This window comes from Carassius carassius, chromosome 13, assembly GCF_963082965.1.
Source record: "Carassius carassius chromosome 13, fCarCar2.1, whole genome shotgun sequence".
Lineage (NCBI taxonomy): Eukaryota > Metazoa > Chordata > Actinopteri > Cypriniformes > Cyprinidae > Carassius > Carassius carassius.
In genome coordinates, this window is record NC_081767.1 from 1,644,538 (window position 1) to 1,670,369 (window position 25,832).

Consider the following 25,832-nt stretch of genomic DNA (forward strand, 5'->3'; position numbering starts at 1 on the left):
TGTAGGTGCCGGCGACTGCAGCCAAAGTCTCTGTAAGACTATACTTAAGACTATACTTACTTATATATTCTTTGCTGCGGCTTGGAAATTCCCAACTAAACGATGGGAGGAGTGTTGCCAAATTGGCTTAGCTGCAGATTCGTTGAGAGGATTCAGATGACATGATGTGATATACTCTGAACTGGACAACTGAAAATAGTGCATAGTCAGATTTCAGACTCTACCCATACAGTCTACTCACAAGAACCCCTGTATGGGCATGTGGTAGTATGTGAAAATAGGGCAAATCTGTGTAGACTGGTATAAGCCAGAAAATAAAGATGTTTTTACTTGCTTTTTTTGTCTCAAACAACTACTTATTTATTTACATCCATCGCAATCTTCATTTGAATAATGTCAGTATAACCTCATTAAATCCTAATCCAATTTTAAGTAATATTTTATAATGTACTATTTTTTAAAAGGCTTTTTTTTTTTAAATAGAAAGATGATGTCATTCGTGATGTCATTCATGATGTCACACTGATGTCATTCGCTCCCCTTATACAATCGCTCCGGTTGCCAGATTGGACCAATTTGGACGAGCGTTTCACTTTCATCGGAAAAGAAAAGATTTTATATGAAACGATTACTTGATGTCATGCTTGAGAAGCTAAGCAATGTCATGAACAAATGTGTAAGTTTCACGGCTCAGTAGCTGCGTCTGATGAAAGTTTGGCATTTTCTTACATGTTGCACATTTGCAATCTGCAGATCTTATGATGGGAAAGATTCCAGGGATGTATGAAGGAAATAAGAAAAAAGGGTTATTTGTTCAAAAATAAGACCAGTAAAGCAACCAGCTGTATAACAGATCCATTCTGTGTTTTACGTGTTTTTTAAATACTCACTTTTGAATAATATCTTGTTTAATTAACCCAATATTACAGTCTAAGCTTATAGTGTGTCCTTCAAATAAAACTGTATTTTCTGGTCATTACTTTTATGTCATACTTTGATTGCAATTCAATAACTCTGCAACATTAGACATCTGAACATAAGCCTACAAGGTTTTTATTCAAAGGTCACAAAGTCAGACGCTGGTAGAAATGGCAAATGAAGTGATTTTGGAAGGTTTCTGGTCTCCTCAGCTCCAGTCCCTGAAGTGCTCAAAGCCGATTCTGCTTCAGCTTTTGAATATCAAGGCTTACACAACTGCAGTCAAGCAGGGCAGATTTGTCAGTGTGACCCAACATTTTCCACTAGCTTTAATGAAAGCATATTTCCTTGGGAAAAAAGAATAATAACCTCAATAGGGAATATTCAGACGCACAACATTTTGCTTCACTGTCACAGATTTCTCTGATGTAACATCTCTGATGCTCTGCCTTTGGACAGACTGTACCTGCCTATCAATGAACTGCATCTTTACTAATGTGTGAAGACTAACGGTTGTTCTTATCTTATGAATGTATTTGTTATAGAAGCGATGCATGTTGATCTGGCTGTGTAGGGAAGAGAACATCATTAACCTTTAAATGTGGAGGAACATAAATATATCACAAAATATATTTGTTTTTAATTTTATTTAATTCAGTGTAAGATTTTCAATAAGGACTGCACAGTTATGAAATTAACATTACTGCCACCCTTATCATGAATAGTGACATCATATTTTTCTATTTGCAACTTTTATTTATTTTTTTCAAACCAGAATAATTGGAAAAACGAACCTGGGGCAACATTTTTGCAAAATTATATTACATTATTTCTTGCATGTTTACTGCCAATTTCAAAGTGAAAAAAGCACTAAAAGCATGCCAATTTTCATCTAAAACAGACAAATGTGAATCTGACAATGTTTTATTACGTTGGTTGTTGTACGTATTGGGGCAGCTTGGAAATTAAATGTCCGGTGAATGCGCCTAAATGGTTAATGGTGTTTGAAAATAATAAAGCATCTATACTACACCTAACCGATAGGGTTTACAAAAGCAAACAGGAGATAAAAACACATAAAATGTAATTTATTTTGCTAAGAGACTTTGAGTTCTTTTATCATGACTTGTGTTTCACAGGACTCACTTCACAATGCAAGAGTAATGCTGTACCGGGTGCGCTAATGAGCAAGTTTACTCTGTCAGAAGAGCTGTGCATTTAGAGCTGGTTATCTGATGTAAACATCAAAATGTATTACTTTACAAATTATGCACTGCACGGTAAAAGTGTTTTGAGCCTATTTCATAGTACTGTGCGAGGAACCACACAAACATAACCCTTTATGAACCAATAATCTGCCCTGTGTGTAAAAAATCAGTTTGTGTAAAAATTTGTTTATTTAAGCTGCAGTCAGTTGCATTTACAGTTTTGCAGAAATGTACAGTAGTTAAAGGCACATTTTTTTGATGACCCTAGGTTGCGTATTTTTGCTGATGTTGAGTTTTGTAACTAATCACAGGCACATAAGTCATGTACATGGATGCAATGGCTAATCTGAGGTGTTTCAAACAATTTACCACGATTAATAACATCTGGTCCTTAATGAGCGAGTTATAAGCAATCTGACCTACACATCTGTGTTTCATGTTTCATTTCGGTCAGCAATGGCACTTGAAATTGAGCCCTGACAAAACATTACCTGACATTTAGATGCTTTATAAACCAAAGGGAAATTTACCTTTGGTAATTTGGAATTCTTTTGGATTTGTTTCCAAGCTTGCAGTGCAATCGGTTTAACTGGCAATATAGCGAGGTGTAAATGACATATTTATCTGCAGAAGGGACAGCTATATTGATTTAAAGGGGAGCTTTTGCGAGTCCAGAACTCCAGAATTCATGCTGAACTGCAGGGCTCAAACGGTGTAAACTTACAGTGACAGCTTCAGTGGTTTTAATGGCTGGGAGTGCACTAACGTAGTATTGTCACCTTGATCACTTTCTGGGCAAAATTGGAATTGTGTTTTTCATGTTGCTCAGAGGGTCAACATCTTGATTTACTCATGTTTTAATGAGAGCTATCAAACAGTTAAAAAATGTTTAATTGGACATGATATGGCAATTAATAATCAAATGAATTACAAATTAATCACATATATCATTGTTTGTAGCTGAACCTACCTAATTAAAGCTAATTCATGAACATTAGTCTGCATTATTAAGGCAGATGAAATAATCAATGAATAGATTATAAAAAAAAACACTCAATATATATATATATATATATTTCAGCATCATTACTCCAGTCTTCTGTGTCACATGATCCTTCAGAAGCCATTCTATTTATTTTGCAACATTATAAGTTTTTTTATTGGGAAATTAATGCATCCTTTCTGAGTAAAAGATTTAAATACGTTTGAAAAATAAAAGAATGTATAAATTACATATTAAAACCCCAAACTGTAGATGAATGTCTTTGAATTTTCGAGATATTGTGCCAAGTTTAAAACAATTTTATTTTTAGAAACAAGCCTGCGTTCTGTTTTATTAATCCCATGAATTTTCAGAAGTCATGATTATTTGCATTCATTTTGGAATGCTTTATTTTTAATACATAATTAATAACACTAAATTAACACTAAATTACATTTACAGCCTTAATGTATATGTAAATTATATTATGTGAGCATAGGAGTGATTACAGTATCAAGGGAGTTAACAATTATGATTTTTATTCAAACATTCTTTGTAATTACACCCAATTTTACCAGTTCGCCCAGTACTCACCCAGTATCCATTTAATGTAGAAAACTGTGGACGTCTCCTCTGTTTGTGTTATTCCATTGTAATGAATAGTAATTTAGTCTCTCCTGAACATGGTAACGCCACCATTAGCATGTATGCCAATTACACAGCGAGAACATACAGCAGCCAACACAAAAATTACCACTGTTTAAATCGGGCCACTTCGACTCTAAAACCAAGGAAAGCCTGTCATTTATCTCACACATTTGTCTCTCCAGCTCTCAAGAGCTGATGAATGAAGAACAATCACCATTTCTCAACACTGGGCTCCACTCAGCAATAAGACAGAGTGTCTCTGCACTCTGTCAGTGTTTTTTTCTTGAATATAATCAATTACCCTTAGTTGTGTAAATATAGGAGAACTTGAAGTGCTTGACAGTCGTTTTGTCTTCATCTATTTTGGTTCTCTCTCTCTCTCTCTTTTTCCCACAGACAGATTGGTGTATCGTAGCCAATGACTCAATGACTGCTGTGGAGCTCCTGTATCTGGCCCAGTAGTGTGGAGTCGTCACACCCTGAAGAAAGGAGAAAATGGACATGCTGAAGGACTTGAGAATGCTGGGTCGGCCTCTCAGAGGGTCAGTGAAGTCTTGTCATTCTGTAGAGACGCCACGCTGACATTCAGTCTTATTTACAGGTCTAAAACCAGTCAGACCTCTAGATGTTTGCGCTTTACCTGTGAGGGAAAGCAATGGCAAATTTAGCTGCAGGCAGCAAGCCCCAGTGGCACATGAGAGTTGTACATTGGAGACTTTCTGTCTGATCATATGACTCCCTTTGGTTGCATAATATTAATTAGATCAAGAACTATAAGCAGATTTGCTAGTATTTATAGCATTTGACATCACTCATGGGACAATCAGGACATTGTGGCAACGATGTGTGTTAATATGTGCAGATGATGTTGCTAGATAATGACTGACATAATGATGCATGATGATGTCTTTGTCAGGAAATTTGTTCATATTTTTATTTATTTATTTATTGTTTTGGCACAAGATATTCAACAAGTTAATTTTGTGAGGTGTGGCATAAAGATGATCTAAAAGTTAGAGTTAGTGATGACTGAGCCAGATTGCATGATTAATCAAAATAAAACTGAAATTTCTTAGTCTGGTTATCAAACAACAAAGGCTATAATGTAATTACTGTGTGTGTGTGTGTGTGTGTGTGTGTGTGTGTGTGTGTGTGTGTGTGTGTGTGTGTGTGTGTGAGCTGTGTGTATCAGAGTGAAACATGGCACCGGGTTCTTTTACATTTGACCAGTTCACTATCCATCTGATTTTCAGCATCTCATAGTGACTCAGTTCATGATAAATGCTTTTCTTTCTAAATAAAATTTGATGGTTTTACTTTTGAAAATTAAGAAATGAACACAGACATAAATGTTAGTGTTTCATTTTATAGTTGTAATTTAATAAATTATTATTATCATTATTATTTATTTTTATTTTACAGTGAAATACTTTAATACTAATATTATATATATATATATATATATATATATTTTTTTTTTTTTTTTTTTTTTTTTTTTAGTATTCTTTAATGCAATTCTTCTTCTTCTTCTTCTTGTTCTTCTTCTTCTTCTTCTTCTTCTTCTTCTTCTTCTTCTTCTTATTATTATTATTATTATTATTATTATTCTTAAATTATGCCGCCCACAAACAAGCAGAGTTAGAATTTTTAACTGCATTATAAATACCAATTACAATTTCTTTTCATAAAGGGATCAGATCAATTTTGTAGGAGGAGTAGCAGAAAACACAGTATGCAAATTTGTCCCAAATGTTACAAATACAGACCTTTGAAAATTGATAATCATTTTATTTTACACACAAACTAGTAAAATGCAAAATTTTTACTTACTATTTAGACCAATGAATACAAAGAGTGCTTCTGTGCCTGACCTCTAATACACACTGTATGCCCAAATGTACACCACTGTGCAACAGTATTTTCACCAAAAAAAAAGAAAAGGAAAATCCTTTTACTTTTCTACTTTTGCACAGTAGTGTACCTGGACAATTGAACACTGAACAGTACACCTACATGAGCATCTCAATTCAAAACCATCAGATTTAACAGCTTCCACTCTTCTAGGAAGAGTTTCTACTAGATCACAGCTGTGGAGGTTTACTCCATTCAGATATAAGGCATCCGTGAGGTCAGGCATGATGTTGGCCATTGGGCTCTGACTTCTCAGTAGGGTTTCAATCTGGGTTTTATGCAGGCCAGTCAAGCTCTTCTAACCTAGACTCAGCAAAACATTTATTTATGTTCCTCATTTGCCTACTGAGATTTCATTTCTGTTCCCTTCATTTTAAGCAGCTGTTTGTAATGGACAACAGAAGTCATATTTGTTAATTAGAAGATGTCCACATTCTTCAATGTTGTTCAATACAGCTGAAAATCATCTAGAAAAAAATAATAATGAGATGAAACGGTATGAAAATATCATATCACAATTATAGTTATGAGTTATGCGTATTATAAAGGTATTATTAAAATGTGCTGGAAATGTTCAAAAGGTATTAATATACACACAATCGTTTCACCAAGAAACAACAAATAAAATTAGCAGCTCAATTCACTTTTTGTTCAAAAACTTCAAAATAATAACATACTGGAAAATTGTTAAACTACATGCTCATATAAAGTTTTGACAAAGAAAAATTACTTTCTAGACTGCACGTTAGATCATCCATCAACAACTGGTCCAATTTTGCATTGGTCTGAACAAAAACAGTAGACATGCTGAATTATAATGTAAATCCACTGTCTGCCAGCAGATGGCACTTATGGAACAGCAGAAATCAAGCTGTTTCCATGGTAATCAATGTGAACAAAGCAGATCGGCTTATAAATACTACTTTATTAGGCATTACATAGAAGGAAGATGAGAAGCAAATGCAATTACTGTGTTTTTTTTTCTTTTCTTTTTTTTTAATCATATACAGTTTTATTGATAATGAAAATATGAAACTGTAATATTAACCATCTGGACTTTTTATCATAGTTTACCATCAAACTGGTGATGGTTCCATCCCCTTGATAAACCTAGAATCTCTCAGACATCCATAAACGATATCTCTCAATAGGAAGATGGGAAGTCTCAAATGTGCTGTCACAGACTGAAATTTTCTGGTCTCTTTTTTGCTCAGTCTGGTTCTTGTATCTGAGCAGAGTTTAGTCTCCGTGGTAGGGGACATTTTTAAAAGTGCTAAATGGCCATACCGCAGGGAAGCCTGTGACCCTTTGGCTCTCCGGCGAATCTGCGGAGGCTCAGATCAATTTGACAGTAACAGAGAGAAAACCGGGCCGTCTGAATTTGGATTCCCTAGAGATCCTCCTTCATGAAGGGACAAGGATCTTGAACCCTGGAAGTGAGATTATTCATGCAAAGTGTAAATGGATCCAGACTTTTATGTAGATGTTGGGTCTTGGATCAGATCAGCTCGGAAAATGGCACCATGGGAAACAGATGTTCGGTGGGCGGAATTTGGCATCATTTTCAGTATTTGTAAAGCGAAACAGGAAAAACTGAATGTGTTTTTGCTTATGTGGAATAAACATTTTCACAGCCTTGTAATGAAAACAATGGGGTTATGACTGGTTCCCCATCTCATTATCAATAGAAAATCATTCTGTTGCCAGGAGACAAGTGTGTGTGTGTGTGTGTGTGTGTGTGTGTGTGTGTGTGTGTGTGTGTGTGTGTGTGTGTGCGTGTGTGTCTGCGTGTGCTTTAGAAATCGTTCGAATATGATGATCTAGAAACACTTCTTAATACTATCAATGCTGAAAAAAGTTGTTCTGCCCAATATTTTTGTGAAAACAGAGATTTGGTTTTCCAGAATTCTTTGATGAACAGAAAGTTCAGAAGAATAGCATTTATTTGAAACAGAAATCACTTTTGATCAATTTAATTCATCCTTATAAACAAATAAACATCAGAATACTCCAATGTATAATGGAGCTGACACTTAAGTAGCTAAAGACACTGATATAATTCAGTTGTGTTTTTGGGCTGCAAAGGGCAGTTCTGTACCAGACTCGTGGTGGCAGGAGGATGCTAACTCATTGGTCAGTTGGGCAGATGGCATTTGGCAGCTCTGTCTGTGGCTGGATGCCCTCATTGACGCGCAGCAGGTGCTTCAGGGCATCCAGAGGTGCCAGATATGTTCAGGAAAGAGAGAATGGGGACAGGCACCATCGAGGCGCAGCGGTCATTAGGAATTGGACAAACAAAGATAAATGCATTCAGATTGGATCTGAATGGATTCCCATCATGCTTTCATTGTGATTGCCCATGCATATGTGTTTCCGTTTCTGCCTCTTCTTGAGATATCTTTCTGTATTCATTGTCTATTTTACCTCCGCCAGTGGCAGCAGACTCCATTTACATTGGCTTACTGCGGCCTTCCACCCCAGCTCCCACTCTTTTGCTCTCTCTCTCTCACCCTGTTTTGAAATTCATTTATGCATTTGTGAGAAATGGGGATCGAGCTGGCAGGGCAGCCTCAGTTACTGAGGAAGAAGGATAATTTGATGAATTAGCCGTTAGTGTCTGGGAAAGCAAGATAGCCTCTGTGTGTCTTCAGGGCTTCTAGACAGAGACCACAGTCATTCTTTCATGCATGCAACACCATGAAGACTGTACCTAATGGCTGTTGTTTGGTTCGTTGTGTGTTACAATTATGGCTTTGGTGGTTAAAAAACGAGCACGTGCTCACAGAGTTTCTCTAGTCTTGCCTCGGTGGGAAACGGACCTCATAGAGCCTTCAGAAAATGTCTTGTTTTGTTTTTTCCTCCGGTCTACATATTGCATGATAAAAATGATGCATGTTTGGAATGGGGATTTCACATTGTTGGGTTTATGATGAATGCTTTATCACTGACAACAGTGACCACTTGGGTTTTGAAGAAAGAAAACAAAACAAATATAACATTAAAGTTTGTTTTGCAACTGTAGTCTTTAAAGTGTTTGTCTCACAGCGCTTTTGTGTTCAGCACCACATTTATTGAACATTCAAAATCAAGAGAATTGCAACAACAGTCAAATCTTTGAAATCTTTTTTATCCACTTTTGAGGTTTTTACTCTGTTTTGTAGATGTGAATCATTTGTTGTGGAATTGTATATGAAAGTAATAAAGAAATGGTAAAATACTACTACTTATTCTGATACATTCTACATTTTGAAGTAAAGTATGTTAAGTTATAGTTTGAGGATTTATTTAGTCAGTATAACAAAATAAAAATATTAATTTGATTGAAATCATTGACTGAATATCTTTTTTTTTTGTGTTAGTCTCAGTCCTTCCCATACAAAAAATAATAATAAATAAAAAAAAAAATAATGATAATAATAATAATAATATATGGCACATATTGCTAGATTTCAATTGCCATATGATAACATATGTAATATAAAAAAAAACAAAAAAAAAACAGTAGGGTTTTTTGTAAATTATTTTATTTTATGAATACATGTTTGTATTTTATATTTACTTATAAAATATCAACATGCATTGGTGGGTTTTTGGATGGATATACATGCACAGGACACATCCATCTGAAATTATTTTATGCATACATAAACATATTTGTACAGGCTGATAAAATATTTGAAAATATTTCATATATGGAAATGTAATTTACATATATATATATATATATATATATATATATATATATATATATTGCATTTATGTATGGGTTTGCCTGTACAGCACCGCCTGCACTGACTGGTTTCAACATCGAGGGAACTGCAGTCAGCGCTTTGATCTGTCACAAACATGGCTGCACATTCATTACAGACAAATGTCGGTTCAGTTCAGTTCCTCTTTATTGTTCTCTGACCTTTATGTGTGTAATGAGACTGGACACGTGGGTGTGCATATTAAGCCTCCCCAATATCAGAGGATGCTTTATATCCCTCCATCCAATTCCTTGTTTCTTATTTTTTAATGTCTGTTATTGGTCAGCGCCTCCCTCCCGAACACTAATGGGCGACTCCGCTGGATAATAGTCACAAGCACATCCCGGGTGCCATCAGAGATCATTGCAGCCAGGGGAATAATGGAGGCTTGCTCTATTCCAGGGCACTGTGTTTACATTTACATTTATTCATTTAGCAGAAGCTTTTATCCAAAGCGACTTACATATGAAGACAGTGGAAGCAATCAATCAATCAATCTGTGTTATTTGCATTTCATCCTGGCAACATTGGCTCAACCAATGGCGTGAGTATGGGACGAGGCAATTTGTTTGGATTACCACATGTTTGGGAAACCAGTTTGAAAACAGTCATTTAAGTTTTTGCATTTCTTTTAGTTGATGCTTCCCTTTTAAAGAGGTTTTACTAATGATGTGTGTTTATGTGGACCAGGCACTTGTTTACCAGTGTTTACCAATTTAAAGACGACTAACAATCTTCAGCAGCTGCGGATGAAATATTGATATTTAGAGTTTTTCTTATGCTGATTGATTTGGCCATTTGCTGTGAACATATTTCTGTATGTAGTTTGCTCTCTCTCTCTCTCTCTCTCTCTCTCTCTCTCTCTCTCTCTCTCTCTCTCTCACTCTCTCTCTCTCTCACCCTCTTTCTCTCTCTCACTCACTCTCTCACTCACTCTCTCTCTCTCTCTCTCTCTCTCTCTCTCTCTCTCTCTCTCTCTCTCTCTCTCTCTCTCACTCTCTCTCTCTCGCCTGATCCTTTGTTTTCAAATACATTATCCAGTTTGTTTGGTTCTGGGAGCTCTGGGCTGTTTATGCATTTATGCAGGCAATCTTTTTTTTTGCTTTTTTTTTTGTTTGTTTTTTTAAGATAACGATTAAATTTAAAAGCCAGTTAATGCATTTTCATTGTAAGGAGAAAAGTAATGAGTGTTGAGCTATTTGTTTGGAAGTTTCTTTCAACATCCACCTGGACAAGCAGGTCCATTTGAACAGGCATGACACATCTAAATATCCCTTTTTTCAATCTAGCAGATTTTAAACACAAGTTTAGCTGTAGATTTATATGCTCCGATAACACTGTGTTTGTGTGTCTGGTGGGGTTCAACCCCTTAATGAAGAACTTGTGTAACACATATTGCATTTGAATAAGAATATCATGCACATATGTTTAAAAAAAAAGAAAAAAGTTGCTGCTTATGCTGTAAGACTAAAGAGAGAGAAGGAGAGAGAAATGGATTGAGAGGGGAGACAGAAGCTCCCAGACGCCTCAGCCATCTGCTCCTCGATGGTCCTGCTGGTGGATCCTCCTCAGCCTGCATTCACACTCGCCGCTTCTGATTGGCCAGTGCTGCAGGATGACACCGTGATGTCACAGAGTCATGTGATGAGAGTAGCTGAGCCTCGCCATGACAACAACCCTAAAAATCACAACTGACAGGATTGAGTAGGAGGACGCCTCGCTGTTCAGCGCTCCGGTCTGACAGTACAGTCTGACAGATATCTCACTTTAAACACGGCTTTGATTGTGATCTGAGTTTCTGTACCTTCTGACACACATACCACATAAAAAATAAATTAAAAAATATAAAAAAAAGAAAAGCTAATTTGATAATCGGTTAAACTTACAGTCACACTGTGGGAGACGTAATCTATCTATCTATCTATCTATCTATCTATCTATCTATCTATCTATCTATCTGTCCGTCCGTCCGTCCGTCCGTCCGTCCGTCCATACAAAGTGGAAATAAAATAAATAATAAATAAATAGATAAATAAAATTAAAAGCTAAAATTTAAACAAAAAATAAATGTATCCCAAATAGTAATCTGATATATTTGTGGTATATTTTATATATACAAAATAACAAAATTTGACAAATTTTCAATAATATTATACTTAATAATTTATATTATTCTAGTATATCTGGTTATATAATAAACATATTATGCAAAATATTAATAATAATAATAATGCTGCTGTTGATTATGATAATGTCATGAATTTGATGAGCTCTTGTCATCGTTCAATCTTTAACTTCCCTCTAATAGCCTCAGTCCACTTATCTGAGATTCTAACTGCATGTGTTTTCATTTTTGGCCATGGTTGTGTTAGCTGAGAGAGCGAAGAAAAAGACAGCTTCTCAAAGAATGAGTGTGTGTGTGTTTGTGTGTGTGTGTTTAAAGCAACCTCGCTGTAATCATTCAGGTGCGGTGAGAGCCGAATGCGCACAGCTGCAGTTCTACAAGCAGGCTGTCAAGCCAACAGAGTTTCAGATCCTCCTTCTAATCAGAGCACTAGCGCTGACTGTGTGCTATTCCACTCTTTTCCCTCTTTGACATTATCCCCGACACACAAACACATGTATGTAGTGCTATTATGAATCCAATGAGCTGCTGAGTCAGAGAAAACTGTTAAAGACAATGGAAAAATATGCATTTAGGTGTTAATTACGTTTGGCACGATGCATGCTCTGTTTTAAACGCTGTAGTAGCTCAGAGGTGTCAGAAGTGTATTGGATCTCAGAGAGCGTGTGAGGGTAGCCAGGGAACATCGTTTACCCAACTGCATTATCAAACAACACTGAACTTAATGCAGAAAAGCTCTGGTCTCCATCCACTTCCTCTCAGACTCACTCTTTCTTTATCTCTCCTGCCAGTGCGTCTCATGTATTTCTGAGGGCATCCTTTCCTTTCCTCCCTGCCAGGGCTAGGTGGTGTGTGCATGTGTATCTGTATTAGTTAGAGAGAGTGTGTGTTTAACTGTTGGAGCTGGAGGCCACATCTGTTTAAACGCTGAAGAGAGCTAGTGAGAATCTCTCCCTCAATCCCCTCTGCCTGGACGGGGAAGAGGATGTATAGACAGATGCTCTCATCCACAATGCCCCGCAGTGCTAAAGCCTGAGGTTCTCCGGCTGCTTCGTACAGCTCATATTTCTTATGCTAAAAGTTCTGATGTTCAGACTCTCAGTAAACCTTTGCAGCTAACAATGAAGATCAGCAGTTCAATGGGCACCACAATCCTGCAGTTTATTAATTTGGGATAATTATATTTTTAGATATTATTTGTCCAGCCAGAGGAGAACTGTCCCCCAGAAGCATTTAGTTGATCCTGATAAGAGCTCGTCATCGCAGTTGTAAACATGACAGCTTTCTTCCTTCGTGAGGGGGTCTGGTGTCACGGCATCCCCTGTAATTCAACAATGACTTCGAAACTCCTGAAGTGTTTCCACTTTTGTGTGCAATATGCATCTGATGTTTAGCCAGCGGTCCGTGGATGTGACATCTGAGACTGAGACTATTGGCTGATAGATGTTTAGATGTTAGATAATAAAAGTTAAATGAGAGTTTTTATTTTTATTTTATCTTATAACTTTATAATTTTCACTTAAGTTGAGGTTGGTCATTTTTTATTATTTTAAAGAGGCATATATCGGTTCCATATCGGTTATTGGCTGATATAAATTATAAATTTTAGGTAGTTAGATGTTTTTATATTAGATTTTTTTTATTAGCTGATTGAGAAAATTTATTATTTTTAGCTTATAAAACAACCCATTTTAGTATTTAGTTTTTGTGATAATTTAGACCAAATAGTGTAGAATTTTAATTTTATTGCAATTTGTCAGTTATTGACCATGATATATGCCGATATATTGATATACATGATATATTGCAGATTATCGTATCGACTGGATTTTAATATGAGTTCTTTTATACTGACAAAATCTCTGCAGGTTGTTTACTTTTAGTTTCAAGTTTCCAGTATTGTGTCAGGAGGAGCGAGTGTGCCAATCATAACTCTGTTTCTGGCCGTCCATTCTTTTCTATAAACTAAAAAAAAGTTATATGATACATAATCCTCATTCACTCTGCCTAAAGACATACAAAAACCCCAAACAGGTCGCACAGCCAGCCACAAGGTAACCAGTGCCTATCGATATTCTCATTAGCTGCTTAACTCTCCTGCTATCATTCAGAGAACACACCAAGGGCACCAGACACCATCTTCATTCTCACCTTCCCTGTTTCCTGAGCAGATGTGAATTTACACCTTGCTCCCAGTTGGATCCCTGGGCTCCTTCCTCTCCTCTGGGGCTCTGATAACGTCACACACCAGCAGATGTATGTGGGTCATGACTCTGCTGTCTCTGACATGGTTAAAGCTGGACTCAAACTCCTGACAGACTGAGGCCCCAACTGGGCTGAATTTACGACAGATCCCTGAGTATTCATTTGACGCTAAGGGTTTAGCCCTGATGTCCCACTGAGGGATGACTCCTCATCTTCTGCTAAGTGTCGAGAACTGCTCTCCTGCTGCGGGTTCAAAGCCCATCTGCTGCTACATATCTATATTCCAGCAATAATACTATTCTGCATTGTGTCTTCAAATGCAAAACTCTTTACCTGCGATTGATTATATATCAATCCTAAAAAGGTGTTAAGAATGAAACAGTTTATTAAAACTTATTAAAATATACATGTGCTTTGCTCAGGCCTTTAAACTACTCACTGACAAAAGTTTGAGGCATCTAAAAAATCAATATGAGTGAATCAGTGAAGAGAATGAAAAGGTTTTAAACAGTGTCTTAAACACACTGATAAAGAATCATGTTCTCACTAAGATTTAATAAATTACCGACCCTTTTAGGAAGTGTAGCATAAAAGAAGGACATGAGGGAAAATATTGATCCTTTGCAGTTCCACCATTTTTCAAGCAATGAAACAGTGACTGAAAGTACAAAGAGAGAGAGCGAGAGAGGGATTGGAGGAGTTGGTTTATCAGATGGGATGATGCCAGCAGTATGGCAGCAGAGAACAAGTGATCTTAATCAAATCTCATATAAATGGGCTGCTGTCTGTCAGTCTCTCTCCTCTTTCTATTTATTTCTCACTTACAGTCGTGCAATTGCAAGAAGAAGTTTCCCATTCAGTCGCATCCTTGTTATGTGTAGACATGGGCTATTTTCGAGTGGAGGTGATGATGTTGAGGTGTCAGCGTGGTTTGATAACACTTATATGCACTGAACTACATTGCCTCTTCACTTCAGTTCTCGCGTTTTTAAGGTTTCTCCAGGTTTATTGAGTAGCTGAAGGATTTTCTAGGCATACAAGCACATGGCTTCTCATCTTTTCTGTATCCCTGGATTTACTTTTTTTTTTTTTGGTAAATAAATAAAAACATATTTCATGAACATACTAACTTTGAAAGCCCTAAAATGCAAAAATAACTTTTTTGAAGTGCTCCTATTATGCCATTCCGAATATAGCCTTTCATGCAATGTGTAATGTAGCTATACGTGAATGCAAACAATCTGCAAAGTTGTTAAGTCAAAAGTCTACTATGAATAAAGTCATTGTCTCCCAAAAGAAGGAATCGACTCTGAACAGCTTAAACGAGTTGTCAGTAATTCAAATACCACTTCTGTGACAGCTCCACATCACAGGGTAACACATTTGCCAGTTTATTTGACCAACTGGCTCCACTGAATCACAGCCTCTAAGTATGATAAATAATAGATGTTTACATTTTCTATTGAGCATTCAAAATATGTCGGTTGGCGTATCATTTCTGACAAGACTGGGACATCTGACCAATCAGAGCTGAGTAGCCTCAAGGAAAGGAGGGCTTTAGAGAGAATCTTAGAACTGCTTTGAATGAATTGTTTGAGAACCATTGGAAAATGAGGTGATATTAAATGCATATTTTGAGAAAACAAATGCTTTTTTTTGCATGCAGGCAAACCTATTGTAGGAGATTCCTAAAACAACATCAGGAACCTTAAAAATGGCATAATAGTAGCACTTTAATGCTCCCCTTGTGGATCTCTTTTAGAAATGATGTTTCCATTCCCACATACTGCACTATTTGGTCATTTCCAGCCCATTTTGAATGAAGCTCTCATCTGAAACAGCTCTCATCCAGGATGTGCAATAATTGCTAGTGTCGTTGTTTGTAAACTTCAGTTTTATCTACAATAAATTCCTTGTTCAGTTAGCTAAAACAAAACATCTCCATCACATTTCTAGATATTTTAATGCAGATTGAGTTCAGATTTAATTGCACAGTGAATTCGGGTTTTAAGGCACATCTATATCCACTGTATGTACTTATCTGTCTCTCTGCGGCTGTGTTCATCCAACTTTAAGAGGAAATGCATCCACGTGATGTATAACCTGTCAAGGACTAGCACATCCCTGCCAATTTTTCTTTAACCAAACACCTCGGCTGACGCGGGGAGTTTGACACCGCTACCGTCTCTATTGACCACGGATCGTGTCGACTGAAAAAAGAGAAAATGAAAACAAGATTGATGCTCAAAATGGCTTTTTGAAGAGACTGGTGACAATTGCGTGTTTTCCTTTTGTTCTGCCGCTGTCTGCTTCAAAGGGAGTAAACATCATCAGCACTGCCCCAGATGGAACAGGGGAAAAGAGCTATTGAATTAAAGAGTGTGGAGGGATGTGTTTTAAAGAGCTGGGGAATGATCCTGCTTAGTCTCCATTAGATGACTGTCATCAGACAGAGAGAAAAGGGCTGAAAGAAAGAGCAGAAGAGAGTGAAAGTGGTCATTACCTATTAGGAGGTAATGGTGACTTCACTCACCACTCTGAGTCATTTCTCTGTACATGTGATGGAATTGATCATGTTCCTCGCTTGGAGGAGAGATATTGCAATGTTTTTATCCAACACCTTTTTTACTTCCTTACGGTCCGTCAGAGCGGAGTGATGAATTCAGTCCAATAAAGTGTTTTGGGCTGTTTTTTTAGACTTGGCTTGACAGCAGCAGGTCATCAAAGTAAAGGCAGGTTTGTTTATATAGGAACACTAGAGCTTGGCAGACTATATAGGGCTCTTTTATGGGAAAGGAGTCCCTGCGGTTCAGTTGAATTGGCCAGATATAGTCAAGCTTTCATTGCAATTTGAAGCCGTAATTTGAGGCAATGAATGCTCAAATCAGATTGAATTCAGCCTGAATAACTATATTATATTTAGTGCTGTCAATCGATTAAAAACTTTAACTAGATTAATCACACATTTTTACTGTGATTAATCGCAATTAATCGCATTAAAAAAAGAAATGTTTTTGTACGTTTTTAATATATTTTTTAATGTAATAATTTCACAGTTAATCAAATTAATGTAGAAACAACATAAAGACAGTATATTTTAAATACTTGTTTAAATGGTATCTTTTTATGAATGAAGGCCAGTATTACTGATATTAATACAGCTACTGATTTTTTTTTTTTTTTACATTTATTATTAGGCTTCAAAAATATAACAGTTTTTAATTTAAGTAAACTTAAAACAATGCTAACATAAACCCATAATAAATGTCATGTTTACTCTTGCCCTTCCTGTCTTAACAGTTAGGAAATATACAGAAATTTAATAAAGTTATCAAAGTTATATGCAGTCTGCACTGCATAAACTATAAATTAAATAGTTCATCCTTATTAAAGCTACAAAAGTTATTTAGTCAAGAGCAGCGAGTCATTTTCTCTGTTCCCTTTGTTCTTTAACTTTACTGACAGGAAGCTTTATTGGCTGCTGTCCCTTTAAGAGCAGACAGACACGCGGATCTCACCGTTTATATACTGTCTATGGATGTCGCCTCAATCTCTCACAACTCTTTTTGTTCATTTTAGACTTTATATAAATCATTTAAGATTGCTCGTATGAGGATAATCGACAAAACTGGCACTTTGGGATGTTTATTGTTAGTTCAAGCGCTTAAGAGAACTGGATTCTGGTGCCCTGTCTATGCATTGTGTGTGTGTCTGTGTGTGTGTGTGTGTGTGTGTGTGTGTGTGTGTGTGTGTGTGTGTGTACGTGTGTATGTGTCACATAAGGGCATTCACAGACAGCGCATTCTCTTTTGTTTTGCCATGCTTGAAATGTTTAAAAGCATTTAAATGATTAAGAGCGTGATCATATGTAAAGCTAGCCAACGGATGGCAGAAAATACGGATGCTGCGTTAATTACGTTAAATATTTTGACACGTTAAACCAGACAAAAATTAATTGCATGCGTTAACGCGTTAACGTTGACAGCACTAATTATATTATATTATAATTACATTATTATGTTTAATGAGAAAGGACATTGCAAAAAGAAAAAAGCTTTAGAAAGAAATATGTTTGATTTAACATAGAATTTGTCAATGTCTCAATGGTGATCCATTCAGTCATTTATTCATTTATTTTTGCCCTCATATTTTGAATTTCAGGGGCATAAAACTATATTCCCATAGGCTACATCACATACTCAGTTATTGCCCTACATCATGTTCATTAGCAACTGCATTAAATGCATTATTAGAGGCATTATTTATTTTACATAATTTTAACATATTTCTTCCATAATTAAACTTAAATTAAATTAAATTAAATTAGCAGCATTAAATTAGCAGCATATATATATATATATATATATATATATATATATATATATATATATAATATATATATATATATATATATATATATATATAATATATATATATATATATATATATAATATATATATATATATATATATATATATATATATATATATAATATATATATATATACATATATATATATATATATATAATTATTTAATTAATTAATTAATTTCATTATTTAGCCTCTTGGTATTGTTCAAAATTCCATACAATAATCACTCCATTGAGCAGACTATGCATAAACCTTTCACATCCTCATTTGCATTAAATTAAATATGGTGTCTCCCTCATTAAGGTATGATACAACACAACATAGCTGACAAAATATGTCTCTAAATTGATTATTCGCGATATGGAAAATCTACATTGCCAAATTAATGTGGAAATCTCCTTCTAATTAACAGATTGGTGTAATTCAGCTATACTCATTACTAGCAGGTGCATAAAATCAAATATAATGGCATAAAATTGACATGTTTTTGTAGAATGACAAACATAATTTTGTGGAACCTGTTCTGTTTCAGTGTGATAATGTCCCTTGTACACAAAGCGGAGTCCATGAAGAAATGGTTTGCTGAGTCCAGCATGGACAAAGCCCACTGAACACCTTGGAGATGAATTGGAACGCTGACTGTGAGTCATTGTGCCTAAATGAGAGTAAATCTGTGCCGCAACTTGAACAGTGTTCCAACACCAAGTGGAAAGCCTTTCCAGAAGAGCAGAAACTGTTATAGCTGAAAGGCACGATCAAATCCCTATTGAGGCCTATTGTTTTAAAATTATAATTTTTTAAGAAGCACATAAACATTTCCACATACGTTTGGTCATGCGTTCTTAGCTTTTGGAACTTTTGGAAATTGTTCTCTATTCAAAGCATATGCACCACTGAATATGATAGAAAAAAGCATTAGTTCTTATAATTAATGAGCATGTCAGACCTGATTACTCAAAGATGATTGAAGACGTTTGTGAGGATTAAATTGAACAATTGCAACAATTCATCACGCCATGTTGAATAATAGTTAACATAAGAAGTGAGCATGAAATGGGAAATTCATTGGAAGGAGACTAAAGGCCCCTCCCTCCTATGATCAGAGGTGCATCAAACAGTCTGCATACCTTGATCTATTAATTAGTTAAAATTATATCCATCTTATTGGAAGAGGGTTTGAAATTAAGATTAGATTAATTGTAGAGAGCAGGTGGGAAGCAGCAACCTGGGAGAGAGACAGTGAGAGAAAGAGAATGGGAATAAAACAAGAGAGAAAGAGACCAAGAGAGAGCGAGACAGGCAGACATAGATGGAGTGACATTTGTCAGCTCTTAAACTGAAATGAGAGAGGTTTCAACCGGCCGGATGGCTGAAGATCCCCAGTCCTTCTGCGTGCCACTCCCTGAAGAACTGTAGTCGGGACGTGATCCAGTCCTGGCCATCTGTTCCAACTGTACTGTGCCAAAAAGCCAGCACAACCTAACCCACTTCATCTTTCTGGATGGGAAATATACGAGTGTGTGAGAATGAGTATATTTGCATAGCTGCTTCTATATTTGCTTGCATGTGTGTATGTTGTGTAAGGAGACCTGCCCATCTTTCTGACTGCTGCCATTTTATTGGGCTGTTTTGGGATAAAATATGCAATTTTGCATGTGTGTGCACATGTGTGAGGGTGTCAAGGCAATGAGTGGATGTCTGCTAACCAGAACAGTCAGTCTTTCCATGTCGACAGGCACATCCAAAACAACACCCCCAACGAGCAGCAAATGAGGAAAGGAAAGGAAAGGAAAGGAAGGGAAAGGAAAGGAAAGGAAAAATTACAGGACAAAAGAAAGGAAAGCAATGGAATGGGGAAAGGAAAGTAAAGTAATGAGACATGGCATAAAAAGGAGAGGAATTGAAGTTGAGGAAGGAAGGAGACAAAGGATATTAAATCAAAAGAAAGGAAATTCTCCGGACGGAACAGGACGGGAACATGTATAAAATTAAAGGCAATGAAGGGGACTGCAGAAAACAGGAAGGAGACAAAATAGAAGACAGGTGCTGGAAAAGGAAAGGAAAGGAAAGGAAAGGAACATGAACGGGACAGGAAATGAGAACCGACATGAAAGAGAAAAGGAAAGAAAATCAAATGAAAGGAAATGTCCAAGACCGGGAATGAAAAATACATGAAAATAAAAGAAAATTGGCAGGAACTACAGACTGGACTGAACAGGAAAAAGGCATAGTAAAGTATCTGGAACAGGACAGGAAATTGGGAGTGTACAGGACAGCAAAGAAAATGAAAGGAAATGAGCAGGGCAGAAAATGAATGGAATTGCACAGAATGGAAGAAGACAAAAAGGAAAGGAAAAGAAAAGAAAGGACATGAAAAGGAAAGGAAAGGGACAGGAACTTGGGATTGGATTGGACAGGAAAAAGAAAAGGAAAGACAATCAAATTAAAGGAAATGTCTGGGATAGGAAATTAAATGAACAGAAGTGCAGAAAACAGGAAGACATGAAAATATAGGAAAGGGGCAGGAACTATGGACTCTACTGGACAGGAAAGAGACAAAGTAAAGGATCGTGAACAGGAGAGGGAATTGGGAGTGTACATGACAGGAAATAGAATAGGAAAGGAAATAAAATGAAATGGGCATGACAGGAAATAGAAAGGGTGGGAAAAGAAAGCAAAGGGACAGGAACTGTGGACTGGACAGGACAGCAATAAGACAAAAGAAAGAAGATTGAAAAGGACAGGAAATGGGCACAAGGTAAAAGAATATAATAGAAAAGGAACTTGACAAAATATTAAATAAAAAGGACAGGAAATGTACGTAGAGAGCAAGGAATAGACAGGACTGGAAAGGCAAGTATGAGAAAACGACAGAGAAAAAAAACTGTGAGGACAGCTTGTGGGATATGTTGTGTATATAGTGGGGCCACTGTGAAATGAGACATGAATAGAGAGGAGCAAAGACTGATAGCCAGCACAAAAACATGAAAACAGACTCAGAGAAGGGAGTGGATACGTGACCGATGGCTTCTGAGGACAAAGGAAGAGATTAGAGCAAGAAGTGGAGTGTAGAGAAGGAATGACGGAGGGGGGAAGCAATCACACTTTCCCTGAGTGAGATGGACCATGATTCAGCAGGTCTGCAGATGGCAGAAGTCCTACACACATATCTCTCTCAATCTCAGATTGATTTCTACTCTTTGATGCTCACAGGCCCATGGCCTAGTCAGATCCTAATTAAGATTCACCAGCAGGGAATGGGAGAAAACCAGAAGAATTACAGATGGGGCGGAGTAGAGAACTATTGTGGGAGGTAATCACACCAGATCTCTACAGCGAGGGCATTCGTCCTATAAGACTGAACAAAGATGACAAGAAGCACTGATCAATACACAGGCTAACGGACAGCAAATGTGTAGTTTGTGATCCGGTTGAGGCCGTCATTTCAGGAGAATTGTCTGTGATTTCCGAACGAGTACAGTGATTTTCATCTCTGCATCCAGAGGGAAGTGGCACTGCAGATTTCTCTCAAAACCATCAGACGCAGATGAAAGAGTGAGGAGAACAGAGTCGGGCTCTGAGATCGGCAAGCAGAAGGGTGAGGGGAAATGAATCGTGGCATGGAAATCGCTCCTGCATTAAACCACAAGATTAATGTGTAAAAGTCTCCCGGCAGCTCAGAGGCGCTTACCTAACCCTCTAATGGCAAAGAGCTCTGTGTATGCACATGTGTGCATGTGAGGGTGTATATATATATATATATACCTTTGCACGTGTCAGTGTGAGTTTTAATTAGCTCTCGGTAATAATTCATTTCACAGGTTCAGCACACAACTTCTCGCTCGCCCCACTGGGATATTCCCTCCTCCTCTTAGAACCTCCCAAAGACACAGCCCGAATTTTAAACACTTTCATCTTTTTGTCAGTGCAGTCAACTCTCAGCTTCTAACGGATGAAATCCCGACACTCAAAAGCATCTCCTCGGGGCATCTTCTCACTTCTGCAGCATGATGTGGCACAAAACAAATCAAGCTGTGTGGCAAATCAAATAGCAATCAGCCGCAGTACGACTTCCGCTGAGTTTCACAAAGTCCTGGCTGTTTTAAAGGACGCCCTGCCAGGTTTAAACAAGTCACTTAATGATGACATCATTGCATTGTTATTAATCATCTTTTTTTGATTAACTTTTTGTTTTTCAGACTTTCAAGTCAAAGAATATAACTCGCCCTAACAATACATTTTCCACATGAATGTGTGTATAAAGTATATGATTGTTTGTTTCAAAACAGGGTTAACATTAACTAAAACTAAAACCATAAAAAACATTACTTGAACTAAACTTTAACTGAAATAAAGTAAAATCTAAAAAAGTTGTAATTTGAAGTACTAAATCATTTAAATAAATTAATGAAGAAAAAAAAACAGAATACCCAGTAAAACATAAAAAAAAAGTGAAGGAAAAATACTAAAACCTAAACTAAAATTAAAATGATAATGGAAAATAAATTAACAAAAATTATAATAGTAATATCAATGATAACAAAATAACACTGATTGGAAAGAATTTTAAATGTTTTTGATAATAAATGACTCAAACTGTAATTTACAACATTGCATTACCATGTTATTATATGTCTTTATAATTGTCTTAATAATGTTATAATTTTAGGTAATTATTAGGTTATAATTTTCAGGTATTATATCAAAGATCATTTTACATGATAAAACATTTGAATTATTAATATTAATTGTAGAGAAAAAGAAGAAAGCAAAAAAAAAAAATAATAATAATGGTTCAATTTGGTTTAATTTTGCACTCTAAAATCAGATATTTTAGTCAGTAAATGGATTAATATAATTAAAAATGAGATATGGTATTTAAAAAATAAATTGCTAAAGGACTAAATAACACCAGTCAGTCTAGAGCAGTGGTTCCCAAACTTTTCCATTCCACGACCCACCTAGACAAGTGTAATCTATTTCATGACCCACCACAATATTTGAGGAAAAAAAAGGTTGATATTACTTTAAGCCTAATCTTACTTAAAAGTTTGATGACAGAAATGAAGTATTTAAGAAAAAAAAACTTTTTATTTTAGAGTAGGCCTACACCTGAAAAAAATCACTATTAATATTTAAGTTTTAATTTTTGTTTACAGACTTTAGAATATGTAGTGTCCATAAAAACGTTAAACAGGCTCACTCCAGTGAACTGTAATCTGCGCTGCTGTGTTTTGTTGCAGAAAATGCATTCACGATCCTTCCGTGTGTGTCGGTGAGAACGGAGCACAATCCAACACTTTTTTTAGAAAAAGCATAAGAAGCAAAGCAGAACTATCTAAAACTGTTTGGAGATTAAAATAATTGTGAAATAGGTAAAAAATAATAATAAACATGTGTCTCGTTTTAAATAAACAAAAAAAAAAAAAACTGGATGACATTAAGTTCAGGCAGAAATTTATTTTAGCAATGGTTAAATTAATGTTCAGCAATATCTTCAAAAGATTTCTGAACTTTGGCAAATTTTTCTCTAAAAAGAGATGATACGTCAAGGAGTATTGCATTATTTTTTTGTGCATTTTGTTATGTGGAAATGTTTAAATCTTGTAGTGTTACAATTAACCCTGCGTTTGTGCACTGCTCACCCTGTACATGTGAAATGCTTTTTACAAACCGTTTCCCGAACGAAAAAAGTGCACAGAGCTCAAACGGACGATAGAAATGAATGAACATGGCCTACCTGAAACCGTTTTCGTAACATTTGTTTTCTGGTGTATGCAATCTCATGCGGAATATAGTGTATTGAAGTGAGCAAGTTTTTCTCTTTTAATAATGCGGACCGATTGAACCTTTTAATGACATTGCTCTGAGACCTTCACTGTTATTACAACTCGTGCGCGCCCGCGCTTCAAAACACGCAAAGCACGCGGACTTAATTGCAATTCGAAAATCACACTAAGGATATTGCAGTCCTTATTAATGTTGGTGGGCTATATCATTGTGACGAGTGGGTTCCCGGTTCCCGCCTCCTCCTTCCCGTGATTGAGAAGTTTTTAATGTGTTAGACTGGTGCCGAAGCCTGGGAGGAAGGAGGGACGCGCTGCCGAAGATCCCTCGGCACTGAGGTGAATCCGCAGTGCCATCGAGTAGGGCGAAGGAGGATGCTCGAGGCGGTGGGCTGGAGTGAGTTGCCGGGGAGACGGACGCTCCTCTTTTGTATCCTTCCGATCTCCTCCGTGGTTCTCGAGACTGGTGAGTCGAGCAGGTGTCGCTCAATTCCAATCACTCCACCGGCCTCGCACCGTTCCCACTCGTCACTTTCGTGCAGCCCTAGACTGAACTGTGTGTGTGTGTGTCATTGAAACGCAAATTTAGCTGCAGCCAAGTGACTTTGTGCGACCCACCTTGTTCCATTCTGTGACCCACAAGTGGGTCGCGACCCACAGTTTGAAAACCCCTGGTCTAGAGGACCAAACATAAAATTCATGAACTATGATTCAGTTACATAATATTAGGTTTAGAGGGAATGTTCCCAGACAGGGCTTTTGAGATCGCTTCCCTGAAGCTATTGATCTGAGGGCAGGACCACGCAATTCAAAAAAATGTACCCGAGGAGCATTGAGAACAAAACTGGCCATCTGGAGAAAACCATTTAGTCTGAAATAGTTTTTGTGCTGTACAGTACGATCTGTGAATTTGTAATTTGATTATTTTGATGGTTTCTAGAGGCTGCAGCAAAAGTATCATTCAGAAGAAAGTTCATCTTAGATGCAGCTCACCGTGTTGCTGTCCGCTGTTGTGGAACTGACATGAGCGGTGCTGAATGTAAAAGTTGAAATCCTTTTAACTTGACAGTGTCTTAAAAAAATAATAATAATGTAAGCACAATGGTTATACACATCCATCTGGCACACGTTTACATAAAAAAAAAAAAAAAATCAATGGAAAAGCCCATTGGAATAGAAAATGCAATCTGACACAACTCATCCGGAAATGTAATATATGAGACATACTGCATTATATATCAAGACTGTTGCTATACATGTACACACACACACACACTCTCTCTCTCTCTCTCTCTCTCTCACACACACACACACACTCTCTCTCTCTCTCTCTCTCTCTCTCTCTCTCACACACACACACACACACACACACACACGTTTCTTTTTGTGTAAAGTGTGTTCATCCCATAGGTGTAATGGTTTTCATACTGTACAAACTGTATATTCTATGGCCCTACACCTAACCCCAACCCTCACAGGAAACTTTGTGCATTTTTACTTTCTCAAAAAAACTCATTCTGTATGATTTATAAGCGTTTTGAAAAATGGGGACATGGGTTATGTCCTCATAAGTCACCCTCTCCTTGTAATACATGTGTCATACCCATGTCATTATACAGAGTTGTGTCCTGATATGTCACAAAAACAATAGCACACAGTTTAAGAACAGTTTAAGTTTTAAGAACAGTTTATAAGAACATTCCACAATTTTTTCACATAATTTGGAGAAAATGCATTTTTCTTCATGCAAGAAATCAGTGATATCTGCATAAACTGTGGAATGCTGATGAGACTCTCCTGCTGTATCATAATGGCTGATTGTGTTTTTTTTTCCAAGCGTATCAGTAAGCATAACTCTATTAGATGTCTGCTATCATCTATCTGATTTAATGTTCTCCTCACTATTATTTAGTCTTTGTTTTCTACAT

The 25,832-nt window shown here is 36.7% G+C and overlaps 1 protein-coding gene across 1 annotated transcript in view; it reads left to right on the top strand.

Annotated features, from left to right (window-relative positions):
* The window catches only part of LOC132155811 (leucine-rich repeat and fibronectin type III domain-containing protein 1-like protein), a 166,089-nt gene that overhangs the window by 98,462 nt on the left and 41,795 nt on the right, over nucleotides 1–25,832 (top strand). Inside the window, exon 2 of the mRNA XM_059564515.1 lies at nucleotides 4,153–4,298. Within this exon, the coding sequence (XP_059420498.1) occupies nucleotides 4,252–4,298 (47 nt within the window). The 5' untranslated portion in view covers nucleotides 4,153–4,251. The remainder of the gene's footprint in view (nucleotides 1–4,152; nucleotides 4,299–25,832) is intronic.